This window comes from Orcinus orca, chromosome 1 (assembly GCF_937001465.1).
Source record: "Orcinus orca chromosome 1, mOrcOrc1.1, whole genome shotgun sequence".
NCBI classification, from domain to species: Eukaryota; Metazoa; Chordata; class Mammalia; order Artiodactyla; family Delphinidae; genus Orcinus; species Orcinus orca.
In genome coordinates this window covers 199,708,637-199,736,052 of record NC_064559.1, presented here as the reverse complement: position 1 = coordinate 199,736,052, position 27,416 = coordinate 199,708,637, and the positions used below count along the sequence as shown (strand labels likewise).

General features: G+C 54.5%; 2 protein-coding genes across 6 annotated transcripts; one reads left to right on the top strand and one right to left on the bottom strand.

The window, feature by feature from the left end:
* Window positions 1–448: 448 nt before the first annotated feature.
* On the bottom strand, window positions 449–26,357 carry RCC2 (regulator of chromosome condensation 2). Of its 5 annotated transcripts, none has more exons than XM_004272457.4 (13): window positions 26,224–26,357; window positions 24,805–25,090; window positions 19,161–19,254; window positions 16,023–16,166; window positions 13,342–13,473; window positions 12,885–12,973; window positions 11,431–11,545; window positions 9,178–9,344; window positions 7,118–7,298; window positions 6,717–6,822; window positions 5,786–5,858; window positions 3,674–3,751; window positions 449–2,904 (listed from the first exon to the last, which is right to left on the bottom strand). In XM_004272457.4, exons 2-13 carry the CDS (start codon window positions 25,081–25,083, stop codon window positions 2,800–2,802), a joined length of 1,563 nt encoding a protein of 520 aa, XP_004272505.1. In that variant the 5' UTR covers window positions 25,084–25,090; window positions 26,224–26,357; the 3' UTR covers window positions 449–2,799. The 5 variants fall into 5 exon arrangements, with proteins under 5 accessions (XP_004272505.1, XP_033288968.1, XP_033288967.1 ...); XM_033433077.2 differs by having other exon boundaries at window positions 26,120–26,262; XM_033433076.2 differs by lacking the exon at window positions 26,224–26,357 and adding an exon at window positions 26,045–26,184.
* LOC117202372 (translation initiation factor IF-2-like) lies at window positions 24,269–27,416 on the top strand. The gene is made up of 2 exons (XM_033433079.2): window positions 24,269–24,415; window positions 26,113–27,416. The coding sequence occupies exons 1-2, from the start codon at window positions 24,299–24,301 to the stop codon at window positions 26,524–26,526; spliced, it is 531 nt and encodes a 176-aa protein (XP_033288970.2). The 5' UTR covers window positions 24,269–24,298; the 3' UTR covers window positions 26,527–27,416.

The window sequence follows — 27,416 nt, the reverse complement described above, 5'->3', positions numbered from 1 at the left end:
AGCTCGCCACACTGCCAGTAAGGGGCCAGCACAGCCTGGAAGGGGCACATTTGTGACCAGCGCTGAAGTGACAACAGGGCTCCCTTACGAGGAGTGGGTGGAGGAGGGTGGGGAAGGTACACGTTGTACAGCCCTCTTCAGGTGCTTTCCGCGTCTCCTCCTCTCAAAGCCCCAGGAATATGACACGCAATGAATATGAAAAACTCCACGTTTTGAGTTGGGCCAATGGGGTGCTGAAGCCTCCCTGAGGGTCACACATTTCCAGGAACAGAGCTGGGAGCTCCACTCACCTCCCAACCCCAGCAGGGCTCAAGCCTAGAAGCTAAAACGACCCGCGCTTCCCTGGGGCCCAGAGTGGGAGCCCGGGCCGGGGCAGGAAGGGCTCACGCAAGAAGCCGTTCCGTGTTCTTACGTTCACTCCGCTGAAAAAGAAGTGCAGAAGCCAAAACAGAGTAAACAATGATGTCGTTTATTTAAAATGTTTACTCCAAGAAATATATATATAAAAAAAGACAATTACAGCACTAAACCAGGCACCTTCGACCAAATCACAACCTCTCCTTGGACTCTCCCCTTCGCGCTAAGCCGTCCAGTCTACCTTCCTGAGCTGGAAGACACGTCTGGAGCCCGAAGGATCAGCGCACCCCAGCCCCGCTGCTGTGTCCCTTCCTCTAGGAGCGCAGGACCGTCTCCCCCCACTCATTGTTCTAAAGGATTTTCCCCCTTAGGAAGTTCATTTTAAAATTCTAAGCCCAAAGGAGTGATCGTGGGAGAACAGGGCAGTCTCCACGTGGAAGGGACATCCCTTTCCTGCTCCAGTTCCTGGCAGGGGGCCCGAGAGCGGGCTGGCGGTGGGTTTCGGATGAGTCCACTTGAAGATTGAAGCCCCACTTGGCCAAGGGCAGCTCCTGCAAAGGCCAGGACCCAGGCTGCTGCTCCCTTGGCCCTCTAGTTGACTGCACAACCCAAGGGAGGCTGCACGGGTACAAGGAGCACGTGCGCCGAAGCCCATTCCAGGAAAGAGGTCTGTCAGGAAACTGAGGGGTTCTATGCAGGGAAGCTTGAGTCAGCAGTGGTAGTTGGGGGGTGATTTGGACAAATCAGGTTAGTTTAGCAGAAGCTCTGAAGTTGCAGAAGCTTCTCCCCTGGACTATAAACACAGGACAGTTGAGACGAGCACAAAGTCAGACTAAATCTTAGAAAGAGGCAGGCCGGCCTCCTCCCGCAAGGCCTTGGGACTGGCCAGGACAGATACCGTTACACGCCCTGCGAAGGCATAAGCCACCGCCCCGAGCGACAGGGCAGGGGGGACGAGTAGGGAAAGAAGCAACAACGACTAGATCATTTTTGGCATTTTAACATGGAGACAGAAGTGGTAACAATAGCAAAGCAAAAAATAATAATAAAAAAGACCAATATTTAACTTTCCCATCACCCAAGTCTCACACTGAAGTTCTATCCCCGTTTCCCCCATAAGCACCACTGAACTAAAAAATCTATTTTAAAGCACCCAAACCAGTCCAGACCCTCTCGAAACCAAGAGCCCCAGCCAGAGCTGTCGCCTCTCTTGGGTCCAAGCGAGAGGAGGGTTCCGGGAAAGGCACCTCATAACTCACGCAGCGCGACGCCGGGGACGGGTTCGGGCACAGGGCACTTGGCGGGGAGCCGGGGTGGCAGTCACAGCCTCTGTGCTGACACGCAGGGAAGGGGACTTCTTCCGTGATCCCAACTATTTGGTTACACAGCCAAGCAAACGTGACTAGAGGGCTGGGTTAGCGGAACAGGAACCCGGGCCTCAGAAACAGACCGGGCCCCTTCCAGCAGGATCCAGCGGGGGGAAGGGGTTCGGAATAAAGACAGAAGCACAAAGGCGATAAAGGCTGGTACACAAAGGGCTGATCCTTCTTTGCAAGGACTCCAGAATGCACTTTTTACTGCTGGCTGGTCAATCTCTAATAGCGAGTGCCGGCGAGGCGGCCCCGGCTCAGAGGAGCCTTCAAGCCGGACCTGGAACCACATACACTGTCCCCACACCTGCCCACCCCCGCAAGTCCCCACTGGTTCCACCATCACCTGCTTTTCATTTGGACTTCTTTTACAGCTAAAGCAGATATAAATGGCTACACACAGATCCCCCACCAGGGGGGAAAACGGCAGATTCTAATAATGTCGCGGCCAAAAGGCGGCGGGGGGCTTAGAAGCAGCCAAGGGGAGAAGCAGAACACACACGGCCTGAGCCGGGCTAGAAGGAGAAGCAGGAGAGAAGCGACCCAGATGCTTCCGAACACACGGGCGCCATTTTGGATGGAGACTGACCACCAGGGACGGTCTTTGCCGAGATGTTGCCGGCTCCCGCAAGGGACAGTTTTCTGAGCGTGTGGCGACTCCTCTCCCAGGTAGCACCCGCTGGGCTCACCATGCTAATCACAACCGGGAAGGGGTGTTTTTGACAAGTGTATGTAAGAGAGGGGGGTAAAAAAGGAAAACTTAAAAAAAAAAAACAAAAAACAAACCTAGATTGCTCAAAGTTTCTGCCTCTTTTGTAGGAATGGTAAGTCAACTATGAGCAAATATTTTAATTAATCATTAAGAGGGGAAAAAAAAAACACTTTGGAAAGCATACAGGAAAGGTAGTTGACGTTGAATCACTTATAAAAACGGAACCTCAGGGAGTCTTAACAAAAATGCACCTTCGGTCAACTTTTGCTTTTGAAAATTCCTCGTGTGACTTCCCGTCCCAGTGCACGTGGAAATGACAGCTGCCGCGAGAGGTGTGGAGCTGGAGAGGCTCCGGGAGCATCAGAGGGTCCGGGGGTTGTACTCTGGTAGTTTCTTGATCTTCTCCTTCTCCGTCTCACTTTCGTCTCTCGCTATCACCAAGGAGTGTGAGTAACCCATGGCAACCTGGGGGACAAACCAGCGCTGGGTGGGCAAGGGTGCTTCGGCTAGGCAGAGTTTGGAGCCGACAAGCCCAATGCAGACAACGGGACACAGGGAAGCTGGGCTCGCCAACGGGGGTCAGTACAGAGGTCAAAACACAGGCATCCTGAAAAGCTCAGAAAAGCCCTCTGCTGAGGACCACCAGTGTCAACGTGACCTGCCACCAATGCCCTGCTAGCCTGCCTTCTGGGCGGCCCCGGGAGACAAGGTGGAAGGAGGCCCCCCAGGCAGCGTTTGGATGCCGACTGCCTGCAGAGGCTGCGGGGACTCAGGACCGTGCTCCCTGTTCCCTGCGCCTCTCTGGACCACAGCCCTGCCTTGTGCAAGGGCACAAGCCCCACGTGCGTATCGGTGACAAGGGCTGGCAGCCTGGTGAGAGGCCTCGCCCCACCAGCTGCCCACAGCCTAACGGTGCATAGAGTCTTGGGTGAAGGTACCAAGCTGACGTGAGTGATACACTCGGCCTGGAGCAAACCTGCTGTGGCTGGACTCTGGCCGGTGTCCCTCAGGCTGACAGCAGCCGCAGGGCCTAGCCGGCCCACCTCTGTGCCTTCCCCGTCACCCAGCAGAAAACGCTAGCACGGGGCACAGGAAAGCTACACAAGGAGATGTCAGATGCGGCTCAAGCGGGCTGCAAAGAGCAGAAGCAGGAAGAGGCACGATGCAACTCTGCTCTTTTCTCTCTGCTCCCGCGGCCGCCCCCCGCCCCCCGGGCCCAGGGCTCCTCACTCACCTGCTCCGTGAAGATGCCGTCGAGCGTCTTCACCTCCTGAGCTGCAGTGGAAGACTTGGGCTTGTGATCCCCATAGCCCTGGTGAGGCAAACAGAGGGATGCTCACAGAACCCGGGTCACTAACGCCAGTCAGAAAGAGGGAACCTCACCATGTGGCTGGACCTCCCACGGGCCCGGAAGCCTCTGTGGCCGAGCCCCGCCGTCTCAGACCCAAAGCCAGGCCCGGGCAGCAACAAGAATCCACAGGTGCCAGCAGGTGACCGGTTCCTAACCCCAGGCCCGAGACGCTAAGACATGAGCTATAGGGGTTTATGTGATGAGGACACCTTTTAGGGAGAGTCACAGGTCAGATGACACCATGGCGAGGGCAGGAAGAAATGGCAACTGTGGCCCTTCAGGGCCACCAGGTCACAAGGAGTGCTGGCTGTCCCCATCCCCACCTGTGTCCATGATCAGCAATGACTCCAGGACACCGGAGATGGAAGGGACGGTCAAGGACTGCTTGGGGTGGGGGTGGGGGTTCTGTCACGTGCTGTGGTGTGAAGATGGGCGATTTCAAGGTGGACAGGTCCCTCAGCTCAGCTCAAAGAGGGGCCCACATGGCAGATGAGCTTCAGCTGCCCCCCGCCAAGTGCCACGCCAACTCCTCACCCGAGAGGCTGCCCCCCAAGTCCCCCTCGTTCCCCTCTAGTCTCCAAATCGATACTCAGAGTCTATTTCTGATGGGCCCTAGGAACATCTGTCCTTCTCTAAGAACAACCCGTAAAAACTGGGCAAGGGGGCTTCCCTCATGGCGCAGTGGTTAAGAATCCACCTGCCAAGGCAGGAGACACGGGTTCGAGCCCTGGTGCGGGAAGATCCCACACGCCGCAGAGCAACTAAGCCCGTGCGCCACAACTACTGAGTCTGCGCTCTACAGCCTGCGAGCCACAACTACTGAGCTCGCGCGCCACAACTACTGAAGACCTCACACCTAGAGCCTGTGCTCCGCAACAAGAGAAGCCACCGCAATGAGAAGGCCCTGTACCACAACAGAGAGTAGCCCCTGCTCGCTGCAACTAGAGAAAGCCCGCGTGCAGCAACAAAGACTCAACGCAGCCAAAAATAAAATAAACAAATAAATTAAAAAAAAAAAAACTGGGCCAGGTTCTCAGTCTCTTTCAAGCTTCCACATATGGGGCCACCTCTGAAGGGCCCCCCAGCGTGTGCGGCATGTGGGGCCCCCTCTGAAGCCACCAGACTGAAAGCGGGCACACAGCTCCGAGGAAAAGGCATGTTCAGGCCACCAGCCCTGGAGATGGCGCAGGGGGTCAAGAAGCACCCGCCTCCTTCCATCACCCCATCAGCTCCTACCCATGAGAGCAGAAGGAAGGGAAAATAGGCCGAGTTCCCAGCAGGAAATAAAAGAGCCAGGCTGACGATCAAATTGCAGGTAGAACAGGTAGACCGTCAGGATGAGCTCCATAGCCCGGCTGTTCTTGATGAAGACGTTAAAAGTTAAGGACTCGCCACGCCCCAGAAAGCTAAGAATCAGACGTTTGGTTGAGGAGGCCAAAGGTGTGGGGGAATCCGAGGGCCATGGGTTCTAGTCACTCAAGTGACTGAGATTAAAAGCAGGAACACAGACAAACTTATTTGGGAAAAATAAGAGAAGAATGTCCCCAAAAGGCCTAAGAGGCTGGAAACCAGAAAGATTCAATGCATGGTCACAACTGACCCCACCCGTTTAAAAGGACAAGCTGCTCCTGTCGATTGAAACTCTCCTGGGGAGAGGGAAGAGAAACCATCCTCTTTCCTACTGACGTCATCCCACAATAACGGTTTACAAAACATGAGGGGAAATGGGATCTGAAACTTCCCCATTTCAACTTAACAATGTGGACAGAAAGAACTTTCACAATTATTTGATGAGCAAACTCATTAAACCTCAAGTGATCTAAACATTAGGGAATATCGCAGACCTTCAAGCAACAAGGAAAAACACACACACACACACACACACGCACGCGAGCACCCACACGCACGCACGCACACACTCTCCTCCTGCGAGTTTTCAGGGGTGGTTCAGGGAACCCAGAGAGGGCTCTGCCTCCGCCAGGCGGACCAGCTTACCAGCTCCCCAAAGGTCGGCGACGGGCCCCAGCTGATCGTGCTCTCGTCCGCGGCCACGATGATGCTGCTCTTCCTGCAAATGGGCAGAGGCTGTCACCGCCGGGGGCGGCAGCCCAGCGCTGCACCTCACCCACCCAGCAGCCCAGGGCACTTCCCGTGGGCTCCCTGCAGGGTGTGACCTACTAGCATTAAAATCAAGCTGGGCCCACTAAAAACTCCATTCCAAACAACACAGCACAGGGCCAATGGGCTGCTTCTGAAGCCCAAATGCTGTCCCGCGCAGGCCCAAACTGCAGAAGCCCTTAGAGCCAGGAGCCTCGGGGCCCCAGATCTCCCCGCCCCACCCGACTAGGGCTCTAGGGCTCTTGGGGTGGGGGGGGTCACTTTTAGATGAATAAACACACTGGGAAAAGGAGAAGAGAACATATCAGGATGAAGTGAGAGTCTATTCCAAAGGGGGCGGAACTTGCCAGACGACTTGGGCGGGGCTAGAGGTTTCAGATTAAAACCACACCGAACCCCCAACAACTACACTGTCATCTCCCCCAAACCAGGCAGGTGATGAACATTATCAAACTCCTCATCAAGAAGTGCTACAGAGTTCAACAGGTGTCCTCAAAATAAACGGAAAATCACTGACTTGAGGATACTTTCTTGGTCCCACTGTGTCACAGTAACTCAAATTTCCTAACTAAATACGATTTGAACCTGCAATACGAACAGAGCACACCAAGCCTTCGAAGAACGAAACCCTCAGAAGCAGCAAAGCCAGCCACCTGTTCTAAGACCTCCCAACCCCTCTTGCCCAAGCACAGTCCCTCCCCTTCCTGACTCTAGAATTTGGTGCGCCCTATGCCCCATGGGAAGGGTGGAGCCCTCAAGGGACAAGGCGCCTCCTGGGTGTGTCCAACCGGGAGACACAGCCACGTACCCACAAGCCAGGCTCCGGATTCTCCAGCCGCAGAGGTCCTGCACGGCCTTCGGGTACATGGTGGACTCCCGGGACGTGTTTGTGGCCCCCCAGAAAAACAGACCACCTGGGAAAGACAAACGCGTCTCCATTGTCATCATCATCTCAAGAGCTGGATCCTCATCTCAGCAACATCAAAGGAGAAAGGGAAGAGGACTGGGACCCGCCAGGCACGGCGCTTGGCGCCGGTGACCACAAGCGGCTCTGTCCAAAGAATCCAGGAGGTCGATGAAGTCAAGGTCCCTGGTCTTGAACAGGGCAAAGGTCACGGGACTCCCCACCAGAGCACACAGCCAGGGAGGGAAACCCGCGACTCGGCCCTGGATGCCTTCCTCCCGAGGCCCGGACCGGGAAGCACTGACCCACTTCGCTGACGGCAAAGGAGCAGGTGTAGCCAGCGTAGATCTGGGACGCCCCGCGTCCAGGGAAGTCGAACAGCTTCACCAGGCGGGGAACCATCTCGTCCTTCTGCTCGGCGTGGCCCAGCCGGCCGTAGCCACCGAAGCCCCAGGAGAAGACGCGCTTCTGGGAGTCCAGGACCAGCTGCAGGAGAGAGAAAATGCAGCGCTGGGACAGGGGACAAGCGGGGTGGCTGCTGTTCTGAGAGCCTGTGGCCAGGGCTAAGGGCAAAGGGCAGAAACACCCAAGACGACCCACACCGGCCTCTGACAGGGGAGGCACCAGCAGCGGGTCCACATGGCGAGGATGTTTTCCCGGGCAGGGACACCATTTTCCATCCCTAACAAATTATTATTATTAAAGCCACAAGTCTTCCCCTTTCCCTCATCAGAAACACAAGGGTGATGTCTCCAGAGCAGGCCACTGCACTCCACTTCCTATTTCAATCCTGACTAGACTGCAGACAGAGCCCAGAGGAAAAGCCCCGCCCACCTTGGATTCTCCTTCAGGCAGGTTCACACAGGTGACCTCCACCTGGTCACAGGTGCAGTGTGCACAGTGACATGTCAACAATTTAAAGTCCATCTTCTTACATGCACCCTTATGTTCACTGCAGCACTATTTACAATAGGCAAGACATGGAAACAACCTAATGTCCATGGAAAGATGAATGGATAAAGAAAATGTGGCACATATACACAATGGAATACTACTCAGCCATGAAGAAAACCAAAATAATGCCATTTGCAGCAACATGGATGGACCCAGAGTGTATCATACTAAGTGAAGTAAGTCAGAAAGAGAAAGACCATATGATATCGCTTATATGTGGAATGTAAAATGTGACACAAATGAACTTATTTACGAAACAGACTCACAGACACAGAGAACAAACTTATGGTTACCAAAGGGGAAGCAGGGAGGGGATAAATTAGGAGTCTGAGATTAGCAGATACACATTACTATATAGAAAATAGATAACCATCAAGGACCTAGCATATAGCACAGGGAACTACATTCAATATCCTGTAACAAATCATAACGGAAAAGAATATGAAAGAGAATATGTATCTGAATCACTTTTGCTGTACACCAGAAACTAACACAACATTGTAAATCAACTATACTTCAATTAAAAAAATAAAAAATTAAAAAAAAAATAAAAAATTTTTTAAATCCATCTTCTTTTCTTCACAGCATCCCTGATGTCTCATGTTTGAATCATGTGAATGTACAACTTATTAACATGATTTGACACCAGGGGCCTAAGTAAGATCTATTTCTCCTGACTACGCTGTACAAGGGAGAATCAGTCGTTGGACCTGAAGGGACTGAAAGCTCCCAGTCCTGAGGTCACCCAGCCAGTCGCCTGCACACAGGAGACCGACCTGCCTCTGAACTCTCAGCCCCGGCCCTGCTCCTTCAAGCGAGACGAGAACCAAGTCTGACTCTCAGGCATTTTCAGGCAAAATAACCACAGGAACGCAACTGAGATAAAAAGACGAACATATAGGGACTCCGCTGGCAGTCCAGTGGTTAAGACTTCCACTGCGGCGGGCACGGGTTCAATCCCTGGTCGGGGAACTAAGATCCCACACGCCGAGCGGCCAAGAAAAAAAAAAAAAAGATGCACATACAAAATTTTATTGCCGTTTATCTAGATTGACCTTTAAGGAAAGGAAACACCCTTAATGACTGAGCCTGTTCAACACCCCGTCTGAGATATTGTCTATCGACCTGGAAGAACATCCATGATGTTCTATTAGACAAAAGACAAAAGCAGAAACACTCTTACTGTATGATCCCAACCCAAAGCGTCTGCACGTTCAGCTACATCTGTGGACGCCAGGGAGAAGCTGTCAGGGGGAGAATGACGCCCCGGGACAATAGAGGGTGTGAAGCCCTTGAGGAGGGCGGGATGTCGAGGGGGCCAGGGTCTGTTCCTGGCTTTGCAAAGCCAAGGGTCTCCACTGACGTGACACCCTGGAAGCCAGAAGAAAGGCCAGAAACGCTCAAGCCTTACCGTGTGGTTAGCGCCGCAGGCCACATCCCGTACCACCACGTTTGGGACCGGCAGGATCTGGCCGTCTTTCGTCTTCTCGATGAAGATCGCCACTCGCCGGGGCACCAGCTCGCAGTCGTACTCTATCCGCTGCGCCCGGGCAATGAACTTGCCATCCGAGTTGTGTCCTGCAGCGACCACAGGGCCGGCCGTCAGCAGCGGCCATAGCACAGAGCACCTGCCCAGCCAGGCTGGGCAGGTCCTCGTGGGGACTCCTGTCAACCAAGGTAGTGTCCTCCAACCTGAGGTGCGACCCAACTTGTGGGGCACAGAATCGGTGCTGTGGGTTGAAACCAGTTTTTTCCTTTTTTGAAAAATGAATAGAACAGAGTAAGAAACACCCGAGGACACCATCTGTCACGAGGACTTTTGTGAAAATTCTTTGCGAGTCTACGTTTGGGCTGGGCTGTGGACGAAAAAGTGGGAAGCTGCAGATCCAAAGGAATGGTCCTCTCTGTGCCCCACCTGGGGGCCTCAAGGAGCCCCGCACGGGCCGAGAACGGACAAACAAGTTCAAGCCACTTTCCCAGGCTTGCTTTTTATTTTATTTTATTTTTTGCAGTACGCGGGCCTCTCACTGCTGTGGCCTCTCCCGTTGCGGAGCACAGGCTCCGGACGCGCAGGCTCAGCGGCCATGGCTCACGGGCCTAGCGCCGCTCCGCGGCATGTGGGATCTTCCCGGACCGGGGCACGAACCCGCGTCCCCTGCATCGGCAGGCGGACTCTCAACCATTGCGCCACCAGGGAAGCCCCCCAGGCTTGCTTTTTTATGAATTACCAGTAACCTAATACATCATCGTGGTTGTTAAAGCAGAGTTAAACGTCCGTTCTCGCCTCTGCCTTGCCTGACACGTCGTGGGAGTGAGCACGGGGGTGAGTGCACGCTGGGGATGCACCTTCTGAGGTCAAGTTCTAGTTCTGAAAAGGGATCTCTCTGGGTTTGGACAATCACACTGAAAACCGGTTTTAAAATAAACTGGGAAGATTAACTGACTCTGTAGATATAAATCAAGCCAACTTCTCAAAATACCTTTAAACAAGTGTAAACCAAGCAAATGAGATTCGGTATAAAGTGCTGCAATGGGGACTGGTTCGTGGCAACTGCTCACTAAACGTTAGCTGTCATCCTCATTGCCAGGGGCATTTCATTTTCCTGAAGGAAAACCTACCTGCTGCGACCAGCTGCCTGTCTGCAGATCTGGGGCAGCCACGGACAGCAGGGGGGCTGCGCACGTTTCCGGAAGTAGACCAGAAACTTGCACGGAGACGGTCTCTCCAACAGTCTCTGGCAACTCCCTGGCAACCAAAGCTCAATGTGCATGGGGCTGTTCTCTCTTATTCACTTCTGACTTAGGTATATTTAGTTTCACAAAGTCACTGTTCCCTAAAGTCTAAAGGCCAGCGAGATGCTCCTCGTTCTATTTATACTATCTTCCATCTGCCTGCTTTTAATGACGTGGAGACCCAGGCAACCCAGATCCAGGGGCTGCAGAGGATCCGGAGCAGCGTGAAACTCAGGAGCCAGCAGAGGGCGCCCACTCCTCACCTCCCACTTGGAAGGAGCTGGAAGGTGGGAAGACGCCAGAAAGGGAAAAAAAAAACACTTCGGTGTCAGATGGGAAAAGAAAATGGAGACCTTGTAAAGTCAGGATGGAGAGTCATTTTCCACTCGCTGAGAACTGATGAGAACTACCTGCTGAGTTTTACTCTTCTACTCAATGAATAATAAGTAAATTTCATCCCTTCTGTTTAGGGATGAAAATCCGGAAGACAATCCCACTTTTTCATGATATTGGGCTCTTCATGTGTATACCTGAAATAATGGCTCAGGCCGAGGTTTTCAAAACAACCTTATTCTTGTATAATTTCACTTTCAATGAAGGCAAATCTTTAAATATGAAAATGAATGAAGGTGGTTTGATTAAAAAAAAGCTTTGATATCCTTTTATACAAAAATGAATTCCCAAATCAGAAAAAAAAACCTTTGTCAGACTCAAGCCCTGACTTTCATTAAGGCAAGTCACTGTCAGACTCCACAACCCCATGAATTACGACATGCTGGTCCACTAAACAGGACATCCACTTAATGGATCAAGGCTATTATCTGCGATCAATTACCCACATTTCTACCATGTGTGTGCAAGCCCCACACTGACTTCTGGTTCTAAACATACAGTTAGATTACAGAGCTTTTAAAAAATGTACTTTGCATACCCAGCTGACCATATTCAGGGCACCCAAAGGAATAGAGGTTTCCTTTGCAGTCCATTATCATACTGAATTCAGCCCCACAGGCCATTTTGGTAATTGGCTGCCCGTTGTACATTATCTGAAAAGAAAAGACAGCAGACTTTTAGACTTTTATTTTTTTAAAGATTGATAAAGTCTCTACCTCCCCACAGGTTGGTGTGAAACGATTACTAGGCTACAAAGGACTTCTAATGGACCCAACAACGTTGGCAACAAAGCTTAGAATGTAGGTAAAGAAACACGTCCCAGTACAGAGTCAGTTCAGACAAGCAAATCATGTCCCCGGGTCTTTGTAACCCTCAAAATGCACAGCGCTGTGCCTCACACATCCTGGTGCCCAGTGAATGCTGCATTCAACTGACTGGCGTGGGCACAAAGGTGTCAGAAAACAAAACTAATCACATGTAGTTCCCAAATCCCACTTTAGTCACTAGTTTTGATGTCACGCAACTTTAAAACGAAAAGCTTTTATAAGCGTTATTGCCAACCAGTAAAATGAGCTGTTTCACACTCTCTTTTACTACTGTTAAGAGCCGCTTGCTAATTAGCCTTAATTGAAGGTGTGAAGAAGAAATATAATGGTTCGAAATTAGGAACTTGGAAGACAGCAAAGGCCTTGAGTAATTTGGCATGGGATTTGGAAACAAATCTGAGAAAGTGCTTAGAAGACTCGCTATTGCAAACTAATCGGTCTGGGAAAGCCAGACTGGAGGAACTGGAGGGCGTGAAGTACCGACATCCCGGGAAATCGCGGGGAAAGGCGATGAGACTGGGGAGGGGATGTTGAGTCCCGGGCTCTGTCCCGGCCCCGGCTCACTCTGGGAACCGTCACATTCCACTGCAGAGCAAATGGCTAACAAAACAGCAACACCTCGAAAATCCTCCAAACTATAGGTACGTTTGGCCAAGGTCAAGGTCTCTTTTTAAGACCAAGAAACCCAAGTCCCTTCCCTCGTCAGACACTCACTGTAGCATCCTGCTGCCTTATGTCAGTAGTTCACTTTTTAGGTATAAATCCCACGCCTCCAAATGACTCCAAAGTTTCTCAGGAATAAGAGACGACCGACCTCCTATTTGTGTTCTACGTACGTGGCCGGTGACTTGTTACAAAGTCAAAACCCAGAGTATTCTCAGATAAAGACCAGTCACATCCATGTAACAATTCTCACTTTGGAATAGAACAGGCTGCAAACAGGCCTCTGGAACAAATTATTTCAGTCGGAATGAAAAACTGTTTCTAGAGATGTTCTTCACCTGTGAACATCTACTAAACCTGACCCACTCAAAGCATCGAGATCCTCCTTTTACAAGGGACCCAGTAACTCAAACAATGGAGAGGAATGTCTGATCTCACCCCAGAAAATCCAACCCCAAAGCAACGAGAAACAAAGGCCCTGAAGGCGGAGGAGGGCGGGCACCTGTGCGGGGCTGGGCACGGCGTCCGTCTGGTTGCCGAGGCCCAGCTGCCCCATCTTGTTCTCCCCAAACGCAAACACGGAGCCCGTTTCTGGAAGGAAAGAACAACATTCATCACCAAAGGGAAAATAATGCTGAGTATTCAGAACTAGGCTTGGAATCAAAGGCTCTAAAATAATAAAAACAGCTCCTTAGCCAGGAAGAATGCAAGAGAGACAATTCTCCAAAACGGGGTGGGGCAGATACCTCAGAGCAGACCCACTCCCCAGCAGAGACCCTCCCGCTGCCCCAGCCACTGGTGCCCGTGGGCGAGGCTCCCGATGCCTCAAGCAGCTGTCCAGCGGGCTCCCTGGGCATCTTTCTGATCGTGACCATGGGTCACGGGGGCAGCCCCACCCCCCGCCCCAGGTGGACCATTTGGCCTCTGACCCCATTTTGAGGGAAGCGGCCCTTCCTTACCCGTCAAGGCCAAGGTGTGGTTCCGCCCACACGCCGCGGACACGATCACCTCGTGGCTGAGCCCCTCGATGAGTCTGGGGGCTTCAACTCTCTTGGTGTCACCATGGCCCAGCTGGCCCTTCTCATTTCGCCCTGCGGGTCAGGAGCAGGATAGATAAAGCGGGGAGGAGGAGAGAGGGCGTCTGGAGCAGCTGCCGGGCGAGGCTGGGTCTCCCAGAAGGCGCCCTCCAAACCCACAAGCCCGGCTCCGCAGGCAATGCCAGCCTTTCAAGGTTGCCGGTGGGGTCGGGTGACTAGATGAGATACGCAGGGCTGTCCCCAGAGTCGCCTCGGCGTGCAGCTACCAGCCACCACCTCACCTGCTCTGACCCTCTTTTCTGGAGCAGTGGCTGGGACAGATCGGAGCACTTTCGCCAGCTCTCTGCCCCCGAGGGAAATGGAAGAAAACCAGGTTCAACCTGGATGGTACACACGAGCGGACGAGCTCAGGGAAGCTCACAGCTCTCACTTCTCACCACACCTGCCGGACGCCAATTCCTTCATTCGCTTCACTCCGAGGTATTTTAAGACGGTAACACCTGCCTCACAGGAGTCTGATTCCCTCAGCGCCCCAGGCGTCTACCGTGGACCCTGTATTTCTCTCCTCTCTAAGCCCACCTCCCACGGACCAGCCTTCGCAGGACGCTTAGCCACGTGAACCCCAGCGACGGCCAAAGGCCAAGCCTGCTCTGAACACAGGCCCTCCCTGGCCACGGGCTGACCTCCACCTCCGGGGCTGTGCTGGCATGGAATCGGGGGGTGCCGGAGGTCGAGACCTGCCAGGCCCTCTGCACCACAGTCCTGCCCCGACACAGCCCTGCAGCTCAAAGCAGGTGTGGAGAGCTGGGGGGCCGGAAGGCTGGCCCCCCTAAACCGTACTTAGTTTTCAACACAGGCTACAAGGGTTCCAAACTCAGCACCTCGGTGGGCCTCTCCCAGGTACCTCTAAGAGAAGAACCACACTTGTTACCGAACATTTCGGGAGATTTTATGGGGCCAGAAAGCCAGGCAATTCGGAAAGCGGGGGAGGTTTCCACATCCTTCCCCAACAATGAACTTTGACCTTGCAGTCATGAAAGAGGGGGAGCAGAGCCACAAAGATGAGCCTCAACTGTCCTGGACAGGGCTCGAGAAGGGGTGACCAGCCGCCGTTACTACAGGAAAACCGTCCTCAGGCTTTGATTACGGTGCTCCAGCAGGACAGGCGGACACCAGCTTCTAGTGGAAAGTGCCCAAGTACACTGTGAAAGGCACGAACGAGCACCGGACGCGGTTTTTCGGCTCGAGAGGCCCAGGTGGTCAACGGGTGCAGACCCCGTGAATTCTGGGCCGCAGCACCGAGGCTCTCGGGCGCTGGACTGGGCCCTGAGCCTTCCAGGGACTCACTGTGGACTCATGACACTCCCACTGGCTCATCCCCCCTACAGCGGCGAGTCTGCTCATGGGACACGTCTTTGTTCTGGGGCAGGTCAGACGCACAGCTTTTAGAATCATTCCCTGCCCAGGGGGTCGGCAGAGGGGACGTTTTTAGAAGCAACACGAAAGTGACATTCAGCAGAGAGATCAGAAAGAGGACACCTGAAGTTGGGAACCCCGACGTAGGAGGCTGCGTTCAGGGTTGGCGCAATGGGCAGAAGGGGGTTTGGGGGGAGGGACACAACCCTGCGCCAACTGGCAGCAAACGAAAATCGTGGCAATGTCAGCGTGTCACCAAGAAACTATGAAGTTTAAATTTGGGCAAGACACACTTGTTAGCTTTTTTTCAACAGAATTACAAAATTAGCAGAGTGCAGGGAAGACGACAGATGTTAATGTATTTGGACTTTGGTACAGCCACTCATGAAATTGCAAAAAAAAAAAAGGGTTCAAACATCCCAAAATAAAAATGCAGTCTTATGGACCCAAAGCTAGCCAAAGGGCCAGAAACAAAGGGTGAGGACAAACGCCAACACCGCCTGCGGGAAGAAGAGCCCAGGAGGCAGCAGAGGGCGTGGGGGAAACTGAGCCCCAGCCGGGACCTGTGTGAAGGCTCTGGACGAGGAAACAGGGCAGGCGGCGTGGAAGCACTCTGCAGGGGACCCTGAAAGGGAAGGGAGGCTAGAAGACGAGGACAGCGCCCCCCAGCACCCAGGCGAGGGAGTCCAGCGGCAGGGCAAGCAGATCACCTTGGAAAGAGCAAACTCAACTCTCTGGGGCGATGGAACAGGAAACAGAGGAACAGAGACTCGGGCTGGTGTCACCACGTGGCAGATGTCAAAGCTGGTGGCATTTAAAGTGGCAAGAACAGAGGTCTACGTCACACCGTGCTGTGTGCTGGGGGGACAGCACACCTAAAATAGGAATTCGATACTAGGCACACCTCGATATCAGATCCAGAGTCAGTCAGAACGTTCGGGAAAAGGCTGCCTAAAGAAGAGGATTCAGAGAAATCGGGGGTTACGTACAGACCAAAACCTGGCAGAAGAGGGGAGGAAGCGATGTTTTCACGGGGCACAGACTAGCCGGGCATCAGGAAGAGAGGAAACGCACAGCAAGCAGCACAGCCCCGGAAGGCGGACGAGGGTCTCCCCTCCAGGGGATGGGGGACGGGAGCCCACCCGCGGGCCGGGCCACGGGTCTCGCCGCGTCCCCGTGGTACTTACCCCAGCTCCACAGCTTCCCTTCCGTGGTGATGAGGAGGCTGTGGGCGGCGCATGACCCCGACACCACCGTCCGTACCCGGACCCCCGAAAGGCACCCGTACCTGTGGGGCCCCCATAAGTTCTGACCGAGGTTGCGGTAGGCGGCTGCGAAGGCAAAGGGAACACACGTCAAACGGCCGCAGAGCCCCGGTGGGTGCCGAGAGCTGCCCCAGTGTCACCAGCCAGAGGGCCACCCCCCACTCCCCACGTAAAGCCCACCCTCGGGGGCTCCCGGGGCAGCGCACCAGCGGTGGGGACCCGTCAGTGGCCATCTGCACTGACACCGCTCCACCTCCGTCTCTGGCCCAAACCCACCTGCCCAACAGCCAGTGGCCGAGAAGCAGGTGCCACCGCCTCCACCCTGCAGCCCCGCTGGGCTGGGGGCCGACCCCGAAGAGCAGGTAGAAGACCCCCAGTCTCCCTCACCCTCCCGGCCCTCTACCTGGGGGTGGGGAGGGGCTGGGGGCCTGCAGCCACGAGGCTCCCTTGGGGGCCAAGCCCGAGCCTGCACCCCATCTTTCTCAGGAGTCCCATCATGCTGGCCGAGTCATGACCCCTAGCTCCGCCCGTGTATCTGCTCCCCCGGAAGGCCCTTTCCTGCCCCCTGACTCTGTTCTTCACCCCTCAGGTCAAACACCCCCTGCTCTGGGAAGCCTTCCTTGCCCGCATCCCCCTTTCAACTCATTGCTTTCTGGACCCCAGCGCCCTGTGAATCCTGTCACAGCACTTATCCTACTGAGTTCCCGTGCCTCCCACCCCGAGGGCCAGGGCCTCCCCATGCCTGGGGCAGGGCACTGGGAAGCGTTTGCGGGCATGGGGGGCGGGGGGAGAGAGCCGCCTCCATCACACTCCCCCTTCACCTTGTTAGTGGACAGGGCGTGGCCGATCTGGGGCTTAATTTCCTCAACTTGGGGCTCTCAAGGACAGAAAAACGAGCCCATTTTTAGGTCCGTGGTGACTATTATGAAATGCTAGCTGCTGCCGAAATCAACTGTGTCAGACTGACCTGGATGCTGGAACGGATTGAGAGGTCAACTTCTCCATCAAGTACCTGGCTCCACGCGAGAAACTCTGTAGAACTGTTCCCATCCGTCCCCACCCTGCCCACACCCCACCAGCAGAGGGTGCCGGGTGCGGCCTCTCATTGAACTACCTGGGGCGGGTCAGGCAAGAGAGGGAAGTTCCCTACCATGATTCAGGGCACCCCTGAGCTTCTCCACCCGAAGACGCTCCTCTACCACTGAAAGGTGAAAGAAGACCCAGCAATTTCCTGGGAAAGAGCAAACCAGAAACGACAGCCTTCACACCTATGCTAACATCTGCTCATCATGGTGGCACGACTGCCGTGTGCCATGCCTGTGGACAACACACAGTGCCAGGAGACGCCACGGGACACCAAGGCTGACCCAGAGTGGCTAAGCGGACCCCCTCACAGCTGAGTGGATGGTCTGATCTGCCAAAGCATCTTCCCTGCATGAGCTCCACGAATGTCAGTGCCCAAGATGTCATCAGCTCATGAGAGGCAGGGATTCTCGGGGCCTCCCAAGGAACCTTCTTCAGAGGGATCCTAGTCATACGAAATGCAGAGCAGCGGTCCCGGGCCACTCGGCCTGGCTGGAGGTCGTTAATGCCCAGGGCCTGGTCCTGGTCAGAGGTGGAGCACAAAATCACTGTGTTATCTTGAAAACGAAGGAGGCTGCTGACTTTCTGAGATCCAGTGACGCGTACCCAAGAGCCGAGGGGCTCTCGGAAGGAAGGCAGCTTCGAGAACGGGACGGACTGGGAAAAGCGAGGGCGGGAGGGGAAATCCTTCTTCCCTTCATGTTTGGCACCCGTGGGAAAACAAATTCTCCCTCCCTTCCCATTACGTCTACTGGCTAGTTCACAGAGAGCCGAAAGACACTGCAAGACTTTAAAATTTTTGTTTAATTACATAAAACTTCATTCAGAGGGAGAAACATCTGGGAAGCAAAGGTGGGCCTCGGAGAAGACAAAAAGGCACTCTTAAAATGAGCCCAAGTGGGGCAAAATTCCTGCAACTAGAGGCGGCCCCGCTCTGCCATGGGTTCCCCTCTGGAATCTACTTCCCGCTTGGGGCCTGCGTGTCTCTAATTGCAAGTGGGCCACTCATTTAAAGAACAGCTTGGAGAAACAATGCGACACCTGCGCCAGGGCTGGCAGGGAGACTGATGTTATCACGTCCCAGGAGAGGTTCCAGGTGACACCAGCCATCAGGCAGCTCAGGCTGAGTGAGAGCTTGGTCCTGAAGGCTGGGCACTTTTCCCAACAGGAAGAAAATGGCTCAAACCCATTTCTAACTCATCTGGACCCTGAGTGCCGCTGAAACCCCGCCCGCTGTTTTCATGGATTAAGGTCATCTCCACTGCCCATCCTGAGGCCCCAGGGAGTGTCAGTGTGCAAATATTTGTTCACCGGGCAATGCCGGTAAGTACTTTGGGAATCTTTCCAAATGAAATCAAGAAGCCATAAAATATGGCAAAGTACCAGCCTTACTTCTCTTGGATGGGCCAGTATTCTCCTGAGAAAAGATACCAATTTTCTAAAAACACTTGGGGGCTAAGATACTTCTTAGGGCTTCCCTGCTTCCTCCACTCCAGACTGCTACTTGCTCTGTCAAAACAGTTCCCGCAACAACCTGGCAGTTTGCAAGGAAACGTGGACTCTTTTGAAATGTCTAACAAGTTCGCCATCTGACACGTGACAAATATCGAGGACATTCTGACATTCCACAGCACCAGCCTCTTCATCTTAATGAAAATAAGTGACATGAGAAGATGGGGAAAAAAGTGTCGAGGTTTATTTGAGGCTACTACTTATATTTTTCTGTTTAATCTCAATGGAATTTTCAAAAGCAGAGTTGTACCCGAGTGAGAGACTTGCCCAAGACCTGGGTTCAAATCCAGCCCCATCACTAGAGTGGCTGTGTGGCCCTGGGCAAATCGCTTGGCCTCTCTGAGCACTTCTGTAAAGAGAATACCTACCTGCGGACAGTCACCAGAATCATACTGGACACCTCACACACAGGAAGCACTCAATCAATAGTAGCGTCTTCTATTCTTTAGAAATTGTTTCTCATACCTTGTTGCTTAGGCACTTCTTTTCGACCAATCAAGTCCCAGTTGGTTGCCCCAAAAATCAAAAGCTGCCCTTTGCACTTAGACCCTTCAAGTTTCTACAGAGACAAAGAGAGAGGGAGAAAGAATTAGCTTGTAATGCTGCTTCTAGCTTCCCAAATCTGTCCAACGACAGCAGGAAACAGAATAATTCATTGTTAACGCTGTCCCTCAGCGGTTCACACAGCAGACAGAGGGACACCTCGCCAGCCCCTTCCATACGTGGAATCCCGAACCTGCCCCGGCAGCTCATCGGTTAAGCCCAGGGTCTTTTTTATCCTTTGATTTCTCTTTAAAACATCTTTGGCAAAAGTCTACAAAAGAAGCCAAATGCAATTCCTCCCCTCCGCTCTGCAGACTGCCTTGTACAGGTATTTGCAATAGGCCTGCTGTATCACACAGGGAGTGAGCGTTAAAACCGCTGTCCTCAGGGCCAAGGCTGCATCTTCCCGCTGCAAGCACAGCATACCTCACATGGACCTGAAGGCTTTGGGGGCCCGGGGCATCTCTGCACAGCGATCCCATCGGTTGACTTTCCTATCCTCCCTGTGCACTGCCCTCGCTGCCAGGAGCCTTCCGCGGGGGAAAACAGCAGAGCCCCGTGTTCATTCCTCCACTGGAGGAAGACCCACGTGGGGCTGGCGGATCAGATGGGGCAGCCTCCGATGGGCTCGTCCTCACTGCTGGCCGAGAGCCAGGGGACCGATGGCCAGCGGCCCCGCCAGTATACCTCAGTCCCCATCCTCCATCACTAGGGCCACACGCTCTCACTGTCACAGGGGGAGCATGTGCCACTTAAAAAGGCCACTGTCTGAGTCCGGGTGGCACTCGTTCTGTGCTCAGCCCTTCCCTTCGATTCTGAGATGCCCAGTACACTCTTTAACTGACTGTTAGTCAAAGATCCACTTCTGAAGGCTCCACTTAGTTCCACACAGGCAAGGGAAGCAGTAACTTCCCGTTCTGCTTTCATCCTTTACATCATCAGCATCCCAGGACGTTAAAAGCAAAGGAGGAGTTTTCCTTCGGTTTACAGAAGCATTCTTGGAAGGCTTTGAGGAAAAAAAGGCCACACAGCTGCAAATCCAGTCATTCTAAGCCCTACACAGTGACTGCCCGGGCGGTACGTGCTGGCAGCCCAGTACATGCATGTGTAAGAGGAACACATCCTTATGGGGGGCATTCCGTTTCTTAGGGAACTCTGGGCAACCCAAACCCGATGTCACGGGCACACCCTGCCCACCACCCGCCGGTCCTGTCATGCTCGCCCGCTCAGCCACGAGTACAGGGCTGGAGGCAGACGGTCCATCTACAGGGCGCACCCACGGTCAGCAATGCAAAGGGGCGACAAAGCAGCCAGGACTGGAGGATGACTTCACCACACTTCAATTATTCAGAGAATGACCTTAATCGGGGTAGTCCAACCCCACAGCACCCAGACTCCAATTACTTGAATGGGAGCCGAGTTTCCCCTGGTTATCTCCCCTTCTTTGTTTAACTGGCGGGCCTGGCTGGAACATTCTACAGGTCTACTGCAGGAGACAAATAGCATCAGGGGATTGTCAAGTTCCCAGTGGAAGGAGCAGCCCTGGGTCTCTGCCCACAATACTGACTTGCTCTCCACTATTCCTCGGGTCTGCGTGGAGGGGCAGCAGAGACTCAGAATGGACCAAAGCACCGTGGGATGAGCTACCAGGCCAGATGGTGGGGAGAGGATTCCGGAAGAGCCGTGACCTCAGGCCAGGCTGCCCCCACCGGCCCCTAGGTGGGCAGATACGGCTAAACCACTCCACACCAAGGAGCGCTCAGCACTGCAACAGGTCGGCAGTGCTGCTGGCTGCCGCGGGACCTGCAGCTCTGCCAGAACTAGCTGCCATCACCCTGGGCACAAGCAGGGTCTCCTCTGTGACCTGGAGATGCCAGCACCTGCACAAGGGGACAAGGGCTTATGTGTACTGGCCCATCGAGCCAGCTGAGCATTTATACAAAACCCCAAGCCTTCCGACACAAGGTGTTTGTGGGAAACGTTGATCAACACTGGTCAACTGTTTCCTCCAGTGACAGTGGTCCAAGGAGGGTGGTAAGCCGTACCTTAACTGTGTTTTTGTCATGGGCCTCATTTCCTCACACGTTAGATGTTATCATCTATATAACTCTTTGCTGTAGGCTGCTTATAATTCAATTCTTCCCTCCACCTTATATGAAATAAAAAATTCAAGTAAGGACCAGAACTCCTAACACCCACTTAAAAATCACAGCCATGGGCTTCCCTGGTGGCGCAGTGGTTAAGAATCCACCTGCCAGTGCAGGGGATACGGGTTCGAGCCCTGGTCCGGGAAGATCCCACGTGCCGCGGAGCAACTAAGCCCGTGCACCACAACTACTGAGTCTGTGTTCTAGAGCTCGCGTGCCACAACCAGTGAGCCCGCGAGCCACAACTACTGAAGCCCGTGCGCCTAGAGCCCGTGCTCTGCAACAAGAGAAGCTGCCGCAATGAGAAGCCCGCGCACCACAACAAAGAGTAGCCCCAGCTCGACACAACCAGAGAAAGCCCACATGCAGCAACGAAGACCCAACGTGGCCAAAAATGAATAAATAAATAAAAATTAAAAAAAAAAATCACAGCCCATGTCCCTCTTTGTCACAGAGCTGAACCCGCCCACAGGTGGGAAAGACCCCGGATGCGGGGGGCTCCATCCAGAGGAACCCCAGGGACAGCTGCCAGGGCTGCAAGCACCAGAGGTTACAGGACCCTCCCTGGGCTTCACCGATAGGTCAAGAGATTGTTTTCTGGATGAAATCGGCAGACATACTGCCCATGTCTAAATATCATGTGGCAGAAAAGCTGGGAGAACAGTCTGCCAACAGGATGGGTGAATTTCGCTGGCCGGGACACACGCTCCGAGCTTCTTCAATCAACAAAATGGGGTTTCTGGCCCAAAGTGGTTTTTGAATCACTGCCCAAGCGCCAGGAGCACATGTACGAGGCTGAGAGTCGATCTCTAACACGCATCCATTTAGAAGGCTGTCGCTCCCGGCGGAGGGAAGACCACTCAGAGAGAGGGCCGCAACGCCTACTCCCTAGTGGGCTATCAATAGCGACTAAGACAGGCTTCAAGCTCAGCTGTCAATTGTATTTATTTGGTCCTTTCAGACGGAACAGAGTTGTCTCAGGGCCCACAAAACCTGAGCAACCCAAAACTAGAAGAACTACAAAGACCTGGACAGCTTGTGACACTCACCTGTCTTCTAGGAGTCAGCCAAGGCTGCTCGCTTTACCGACAGGGTTACGAAGTTCACAGGGAATTCGGGCTGCATCAAACCTAGAGGGTCGTAAAATGCTCATCTGATACAACTACACGGAAACCTGAGGTCCTTGGAGAGAGCATTTTCCGAGACTGAAATCCTAAGAATGTTTTATAAAAATACACAGCTTTTCCTCAAGGCAACTCTGTCCCTCAACCATACAAGTACTTGGGGTTCATCTTTCACAAGCCCAACATCTGCCGCTTTGAGGTAACTGAAGGCAACACGGCTTCAGACAACTCCTGGCAGCTGCTCTCATACAAACCTCCTTCCAACAGCCCTGAATGGCAGCGAGGCTTGCGAAACTCTCAGTAAAAAGTCTCTTTCTGAAAAGAGCTGGGGACGGCCGCTGGCCTGTGGCAGCAGACAGGATTCTCAGGACTGCTTCCCAGGCGCTTCCCCTGGAGTCTAGGAACCCGGCACCAGGGATTCACCCAGGACTCGGGGCAATGCCCACCTAGGGCAAGGCATTGGGAACGCAATGGGACAGCCTGGGCCTGGCCTTGACCCTGGACCAACGGATGCTAAAAGTGAAAGTGACTTAAAGCTTGAGGTGTGCACTTTCCATGAAGCACAGAAGAGCATCATTCGTTGGACCCTCAGTCTCCTGATGGTGTGCTGGCCAGTCCACTGCACATGCTCTCTCTCCGTGACTACCTCCTTGGGTGAATCTCAGCATCACGGTAAGAATCTTTTACTTCCTGATAACAAAACTCATTACTCTAAAAGGTTGACTGGAAACACTCGAGAGACAATGCAGCAGAGGCAGAGCCCAGCTGACCTTTCTTTTCAGTTCCCTCTTAACACCAGGATTGGAGGGAAAATGTCTGGAGTCCCGCACAGAAGATCACATTTGTTAAAGGAAAACAGTCCCTGCGCTCCCTTTTCTCAATACTGTGGCCATGGCCATGACCCTGGCCCTGGCCTGGTCCCCAACCCCAGGTGACACGTTTCAGTGATACAGGCTCTCCTTAACATCACCCTCCTCCACCATCTAACACGTTGACCCTTTCCACTGCGATGGCAGTTACAAAGCCATCTCCACATGAACAATTTGCAGAGGCGTTAAGGATGACATCAGAAAAAAACCCTGAGCCCAATGGAAATTTAGCTCCATGTCATCTTGGGCTAGTCCCTTAGACTCTGTGCCCCAGTTTTCTCACCTATAAAGTGGACCTAGAAGTGCAATTATTTTTAACCATTTAAATACTGTCTGAACTCCCCCGGGGGAAATCACGCTGGTACGGACTGAGAAAAGGATCCCTCCAGACCGTGAGACTCTAGACCCTAAGTGCAAGTTCTTAACTCTTTTGGAGTTATCTGAGCATCTGGTGAAAGCTTTGACCCTAAACACATGTCCCACACTAAACCCGTGGGGTTTGAGCATCACTGAACCCACGTAACATCTCTTGCTCCGCAGGGTTTTGCAGGCATATGAATTGGTCACGATCTTAATTAAGATTTGAAGGCCCAACTCTAATGAACAAATTGAAGCCCACTCAGACCACGGGGGTGTGGGGGCGGGGGGGGCTGCACCGAGCCCACACCAAGCGCCCGTTCCCTCAGACCACAAGTGACGAACAAAGCCCAAACACCTCTGGGGGTGTGGGGGCCCTTCCCGACCTCCAGGGGAAGGGCTCTCCGGAGCATGCGCCCTCGCACCCTGCCCCGGCGCCCGCCACCCCCGCCTCCCCGGCGGCGCGAGACGGCGCAGGACCGCACGGGGCATGCGCGGCTGCCGCCAAGCCCCGCCCCCCCGGAGCGCCGGAGCCGAGGCGGCGGGAACCTCAAAGCCCCGGCATGAACCGCCGCTCCCGCAGCGCGCTGGCGGCCCCCTCCCCCGCGGTGCCGGGGCCGACCGGCGGCCAGAGGGGGCCAGGGGCGACCGAGGACACGCTGCGCCGCGCCCCGGGCCCGGTGCGCGCCTCCCGTCCTCCGGCCGGAGACAACTTGGAAAAGTCTCCCTTCCCGGGGCGGGAGGGGGAGGGGAGACGGAGGGAGTCGGCTCGAGCGGCGCCGGGGGCGGGGCCATGACCCCCTCGCGCGGGCGGGCGCGGGCTCCGGGTGCCCCTCCCCCGGCGGGGGGCCCGGGGCGCGCGCCCCAACGGCCAACGGCCGCGCGGGTGGGCGGCGGCGGGGTCGGGTAGGCCCCGGCCCGCGCCCGCCCCGCGCCCTTTTGTTATGCGGTGGCGGCGGCGATGATTCAGCCCGCGGCCTGCGCCGGCCCCGCCGCCCCCGGTCAGGACGCGCGCGGTGACGTGCCGCGGCCCTTGCCCCCCGGCCCCCTGCCCCGGCCCCGCACTCACGACGCGCTCCTTGGTGTGCTCAGGCTCGGTGATGACCACGGCCGCGCCGCCCGCCTTGCCTGCCGCCGGCCGCGCCGCGCGCTTGCCCCCGCCGGGGGCCCCGTCGAGCTCCAGGCCGTCCTCGTCGCCGCTGCTACCGCCGCCGCTGCTGCTGCTGCAGCGCTCGGGCCGCTCGCGCTTCCTGCCGGCCGGGCCACCGCGCTTCCTGGGCCCGGCACGGGCCGTGCCGTTGCCCGAGCTCGGCTCCTCCCAGGCCGCCGCCGCCTTCTTCCTGGGCATGGTCGCGCTGGAGGAGACACGGGGCAGCGGCGCACAATGGACGGGTTATAAACTGCGCGGGGGGAGGGGAGCCAGCCGAGCCACCGGCCTCCACTTCCTCCCCTGCCCTCCCCAAAGTGGCGGCCGCGGGGTGGGCGGAGAGGGGGCGAGCCGGGAGGAAATCGCGCCTCTCCTGGGCCCCGGCGCGCCTCCTCCGGGGAATCCCGCACGGGAGCCCAGGTCCCCGACTGCAATCCGCTCAGGGAAAGAAAAAAATGGAGACCCCCCCCCCCGGGCCCATCCTCAAGTTAGGTTTGCCTACATCGCATCATAATTGCAGCCAGGTCCCCAAAAAGTAAAGGGAAAGAAAAAGGAAGTCTCTGATCCCCGAGGTTTTAATTAGAGAAGGCTTTGGGACACTTCAAAGACCCCCTTTTGGCACCTTGGTGAAGGAGCTACCCCCTCCGCGGCGGCCCCACCTGCTGCTTTTGTCTCCGCACCCCCGTCCCCAAGCCCACTCAAATGCAGTTCTCTCCACCCCCCGGCCTGAGTCCCCAATTCCGCTCCAGCTTGGGGGTTCCGACCTCGGGGTCTAGCCGAATCCCTTAGGGTTGGCTGCCCCCCACAGAAGGGTGGGAGGGTGGTGGCGCAAATAGAGCCGGCCCCCGGCCCCAAACACCTGCTCGCACAGACACGAAAAATAAAAACTTTAATGGTGCCCGACACTCTTCCCGGCCCCTCCCCGAGCGTGCGGCTCAGCCGATCCTTCCGATCCCGGCTGCAAAGTGCCCGGCTCCGCCGCTACTTTCCCCCAGCGTCCCTGCCCCTTCGCCCTGTCTGCTTTTTTTTTTTTTTAAATTGATTTTGAACAATGGGATCTCTGTCTGTCTCCGATTAAACCACGTGGGTCCGCCTTCCTTCCCCTTTTTATTCATTCAATTCCCCCAACCTCCCCCAGGTTTTTTTTCTCTTTTTTTTTTACCTTTTCTCCTCTTTAAAAAAAAACTTTCCCAGACCCCGCAAACTGATCATTGTCGATTTCATTTTCAGCCCCTACCTGCGTGGAGTGATGAGGAACCGGAGAAAAAAGGAAGAGGAGAGACTAAAAGAACCGAAGGGCTTTTTTTCCCCCAGCCCAGACGAGGTCTCCAGCCCACTCACCAGATACACTTAAAATGTAAATACAAGCTTCCAGAACAAATGCTACAACACAAAACAGAAACACATGTGCTGCCGGGCGGCAAGCGAACGCGCGGCGGGGCAGGCGGCGCGGGTCCCGGGGCGCCCGCGCCCCCTGCCGGCCGGCGGACCCGGCGGCGGCCCGGCCCCCGCCCTCGCCCGCGGGGCAGCCCGGCCCACCGAAGCCTGCGCTGGGCGCCACGCCGCCAGCCTTCACTCCCGGTCCTGCGCGTTTCGCAGGCGGCGCAGCACGTCCAGCGCGTCAGAGATTACTTTGGGGGTTAGGAGAGTGTTAGATTGTTTTTCCTGGGCATGTCTAGACAGGTCACCTGAGGACACTCGCTGGAAAATAGTTACTTCGCTCACGAATCCGCCAACAAGGGACGTGTCCTAATTGAGTGGAATGAAAGATGAATACAATTTGAATAATTTTCTCCTGTGCAGAGAGAAGCTGTTATTTTATTTGCCTATGGATGTGCCCCAGTATGTAGCAAGGTGCTGTTACACGGTAGAGTTACATACATAAAGGTTTGCTGTATTAGCGAATTAATTTGGAAGCCAAGGAGGCACTGGAGGCTAGTTCTAATGGAAATTTTTCATTTTTTTACAAATATTTACTGAGGCCTCAGTACATGCAAGACACACAGTGCTAGACGCTGAGGAAACAAAGCTAGAGAGCAAGATTTGTGCCCTAGTGGAATGCACAGTCTAACGGTAAGACAGATAATTCAACAAGTAATTGCAAGTGTAAGTGATGGGGTTCAAGACATGCTACCCCAAATTATGCCACCTTGGCATATTGAATAAACTGAAGAAGTTTTGAGAAAACAGCAGAAGCAGGAAGGTCATTCTGACCTTCTTCCCCCAAAACAGTCATAAAACCCTCAGGTGAGAGGTGCCCTCCCTGTTCCAGGAGGACAGGGACAACCTTATCTCTGAAAACAAAGGGAAACCAAGAAGAATCCTGATAAACAAGGCTTGTTAAATTGCCCCCAGTCTACTACATGTAGCCTCAAGCTCCTTAACCTCTCCAAGTTCTCCAGACTGTCCAGGCTTCAGCAAAACTAGCAGAAAGATACACACATCTGTTTCTTTGGGTCTTCATTTCCTTATGAAGTCTCCTGTGTCATGTAAAACTTAGGTTAAAATAAATTTATAGGCTTTTCTCCTGTTAA

What these genes read in the sequence shown, in the direction of transcription:
- LOC117202372 (XM_033433079.2), top strand. Translation starts at nt 24,299, where the DNA reads ATGAACCGCCGCTCCCGCAGCGCGCTGGCGGCCCCCTCCCCCGCGGTG. An exon ending in TGCGCCGCGCCCCGGGCCCG is followed by an intron (nt 24,416 to 26,112) that starts GTGCGCGCCTCC and finishes TTTCATTTTCAG; the next exon opens with CCCCTACCTGCGTGGAGTGA.
- RCC2 (XM_033433076.2), bottom strand. Translation starts at nt 26,106, where the DNA reads ATGAAATCGACAATGATCAGTTTGCGGGGTCTGGGAAAGTTTTTTTTT. An exon ending in CCGTGCCCAGCCCCGCACAG is followed by an intron (nt 11,546 to 12,884) that starts GTGCCCGCCCTC and finishes TTTTCTTTTCAG; the next exon opens with ATAATGTACAACGGGCAGCC. An exon ending in CCTGCGGCGCTAACCACACG is followed by an intron (nt 7,299 to 9,177) that starts GTAAGGCTTGAG and finishes TCTCTCCTGCAG; the next exon opens with CTGGTCCTGGACTCCCAGAA.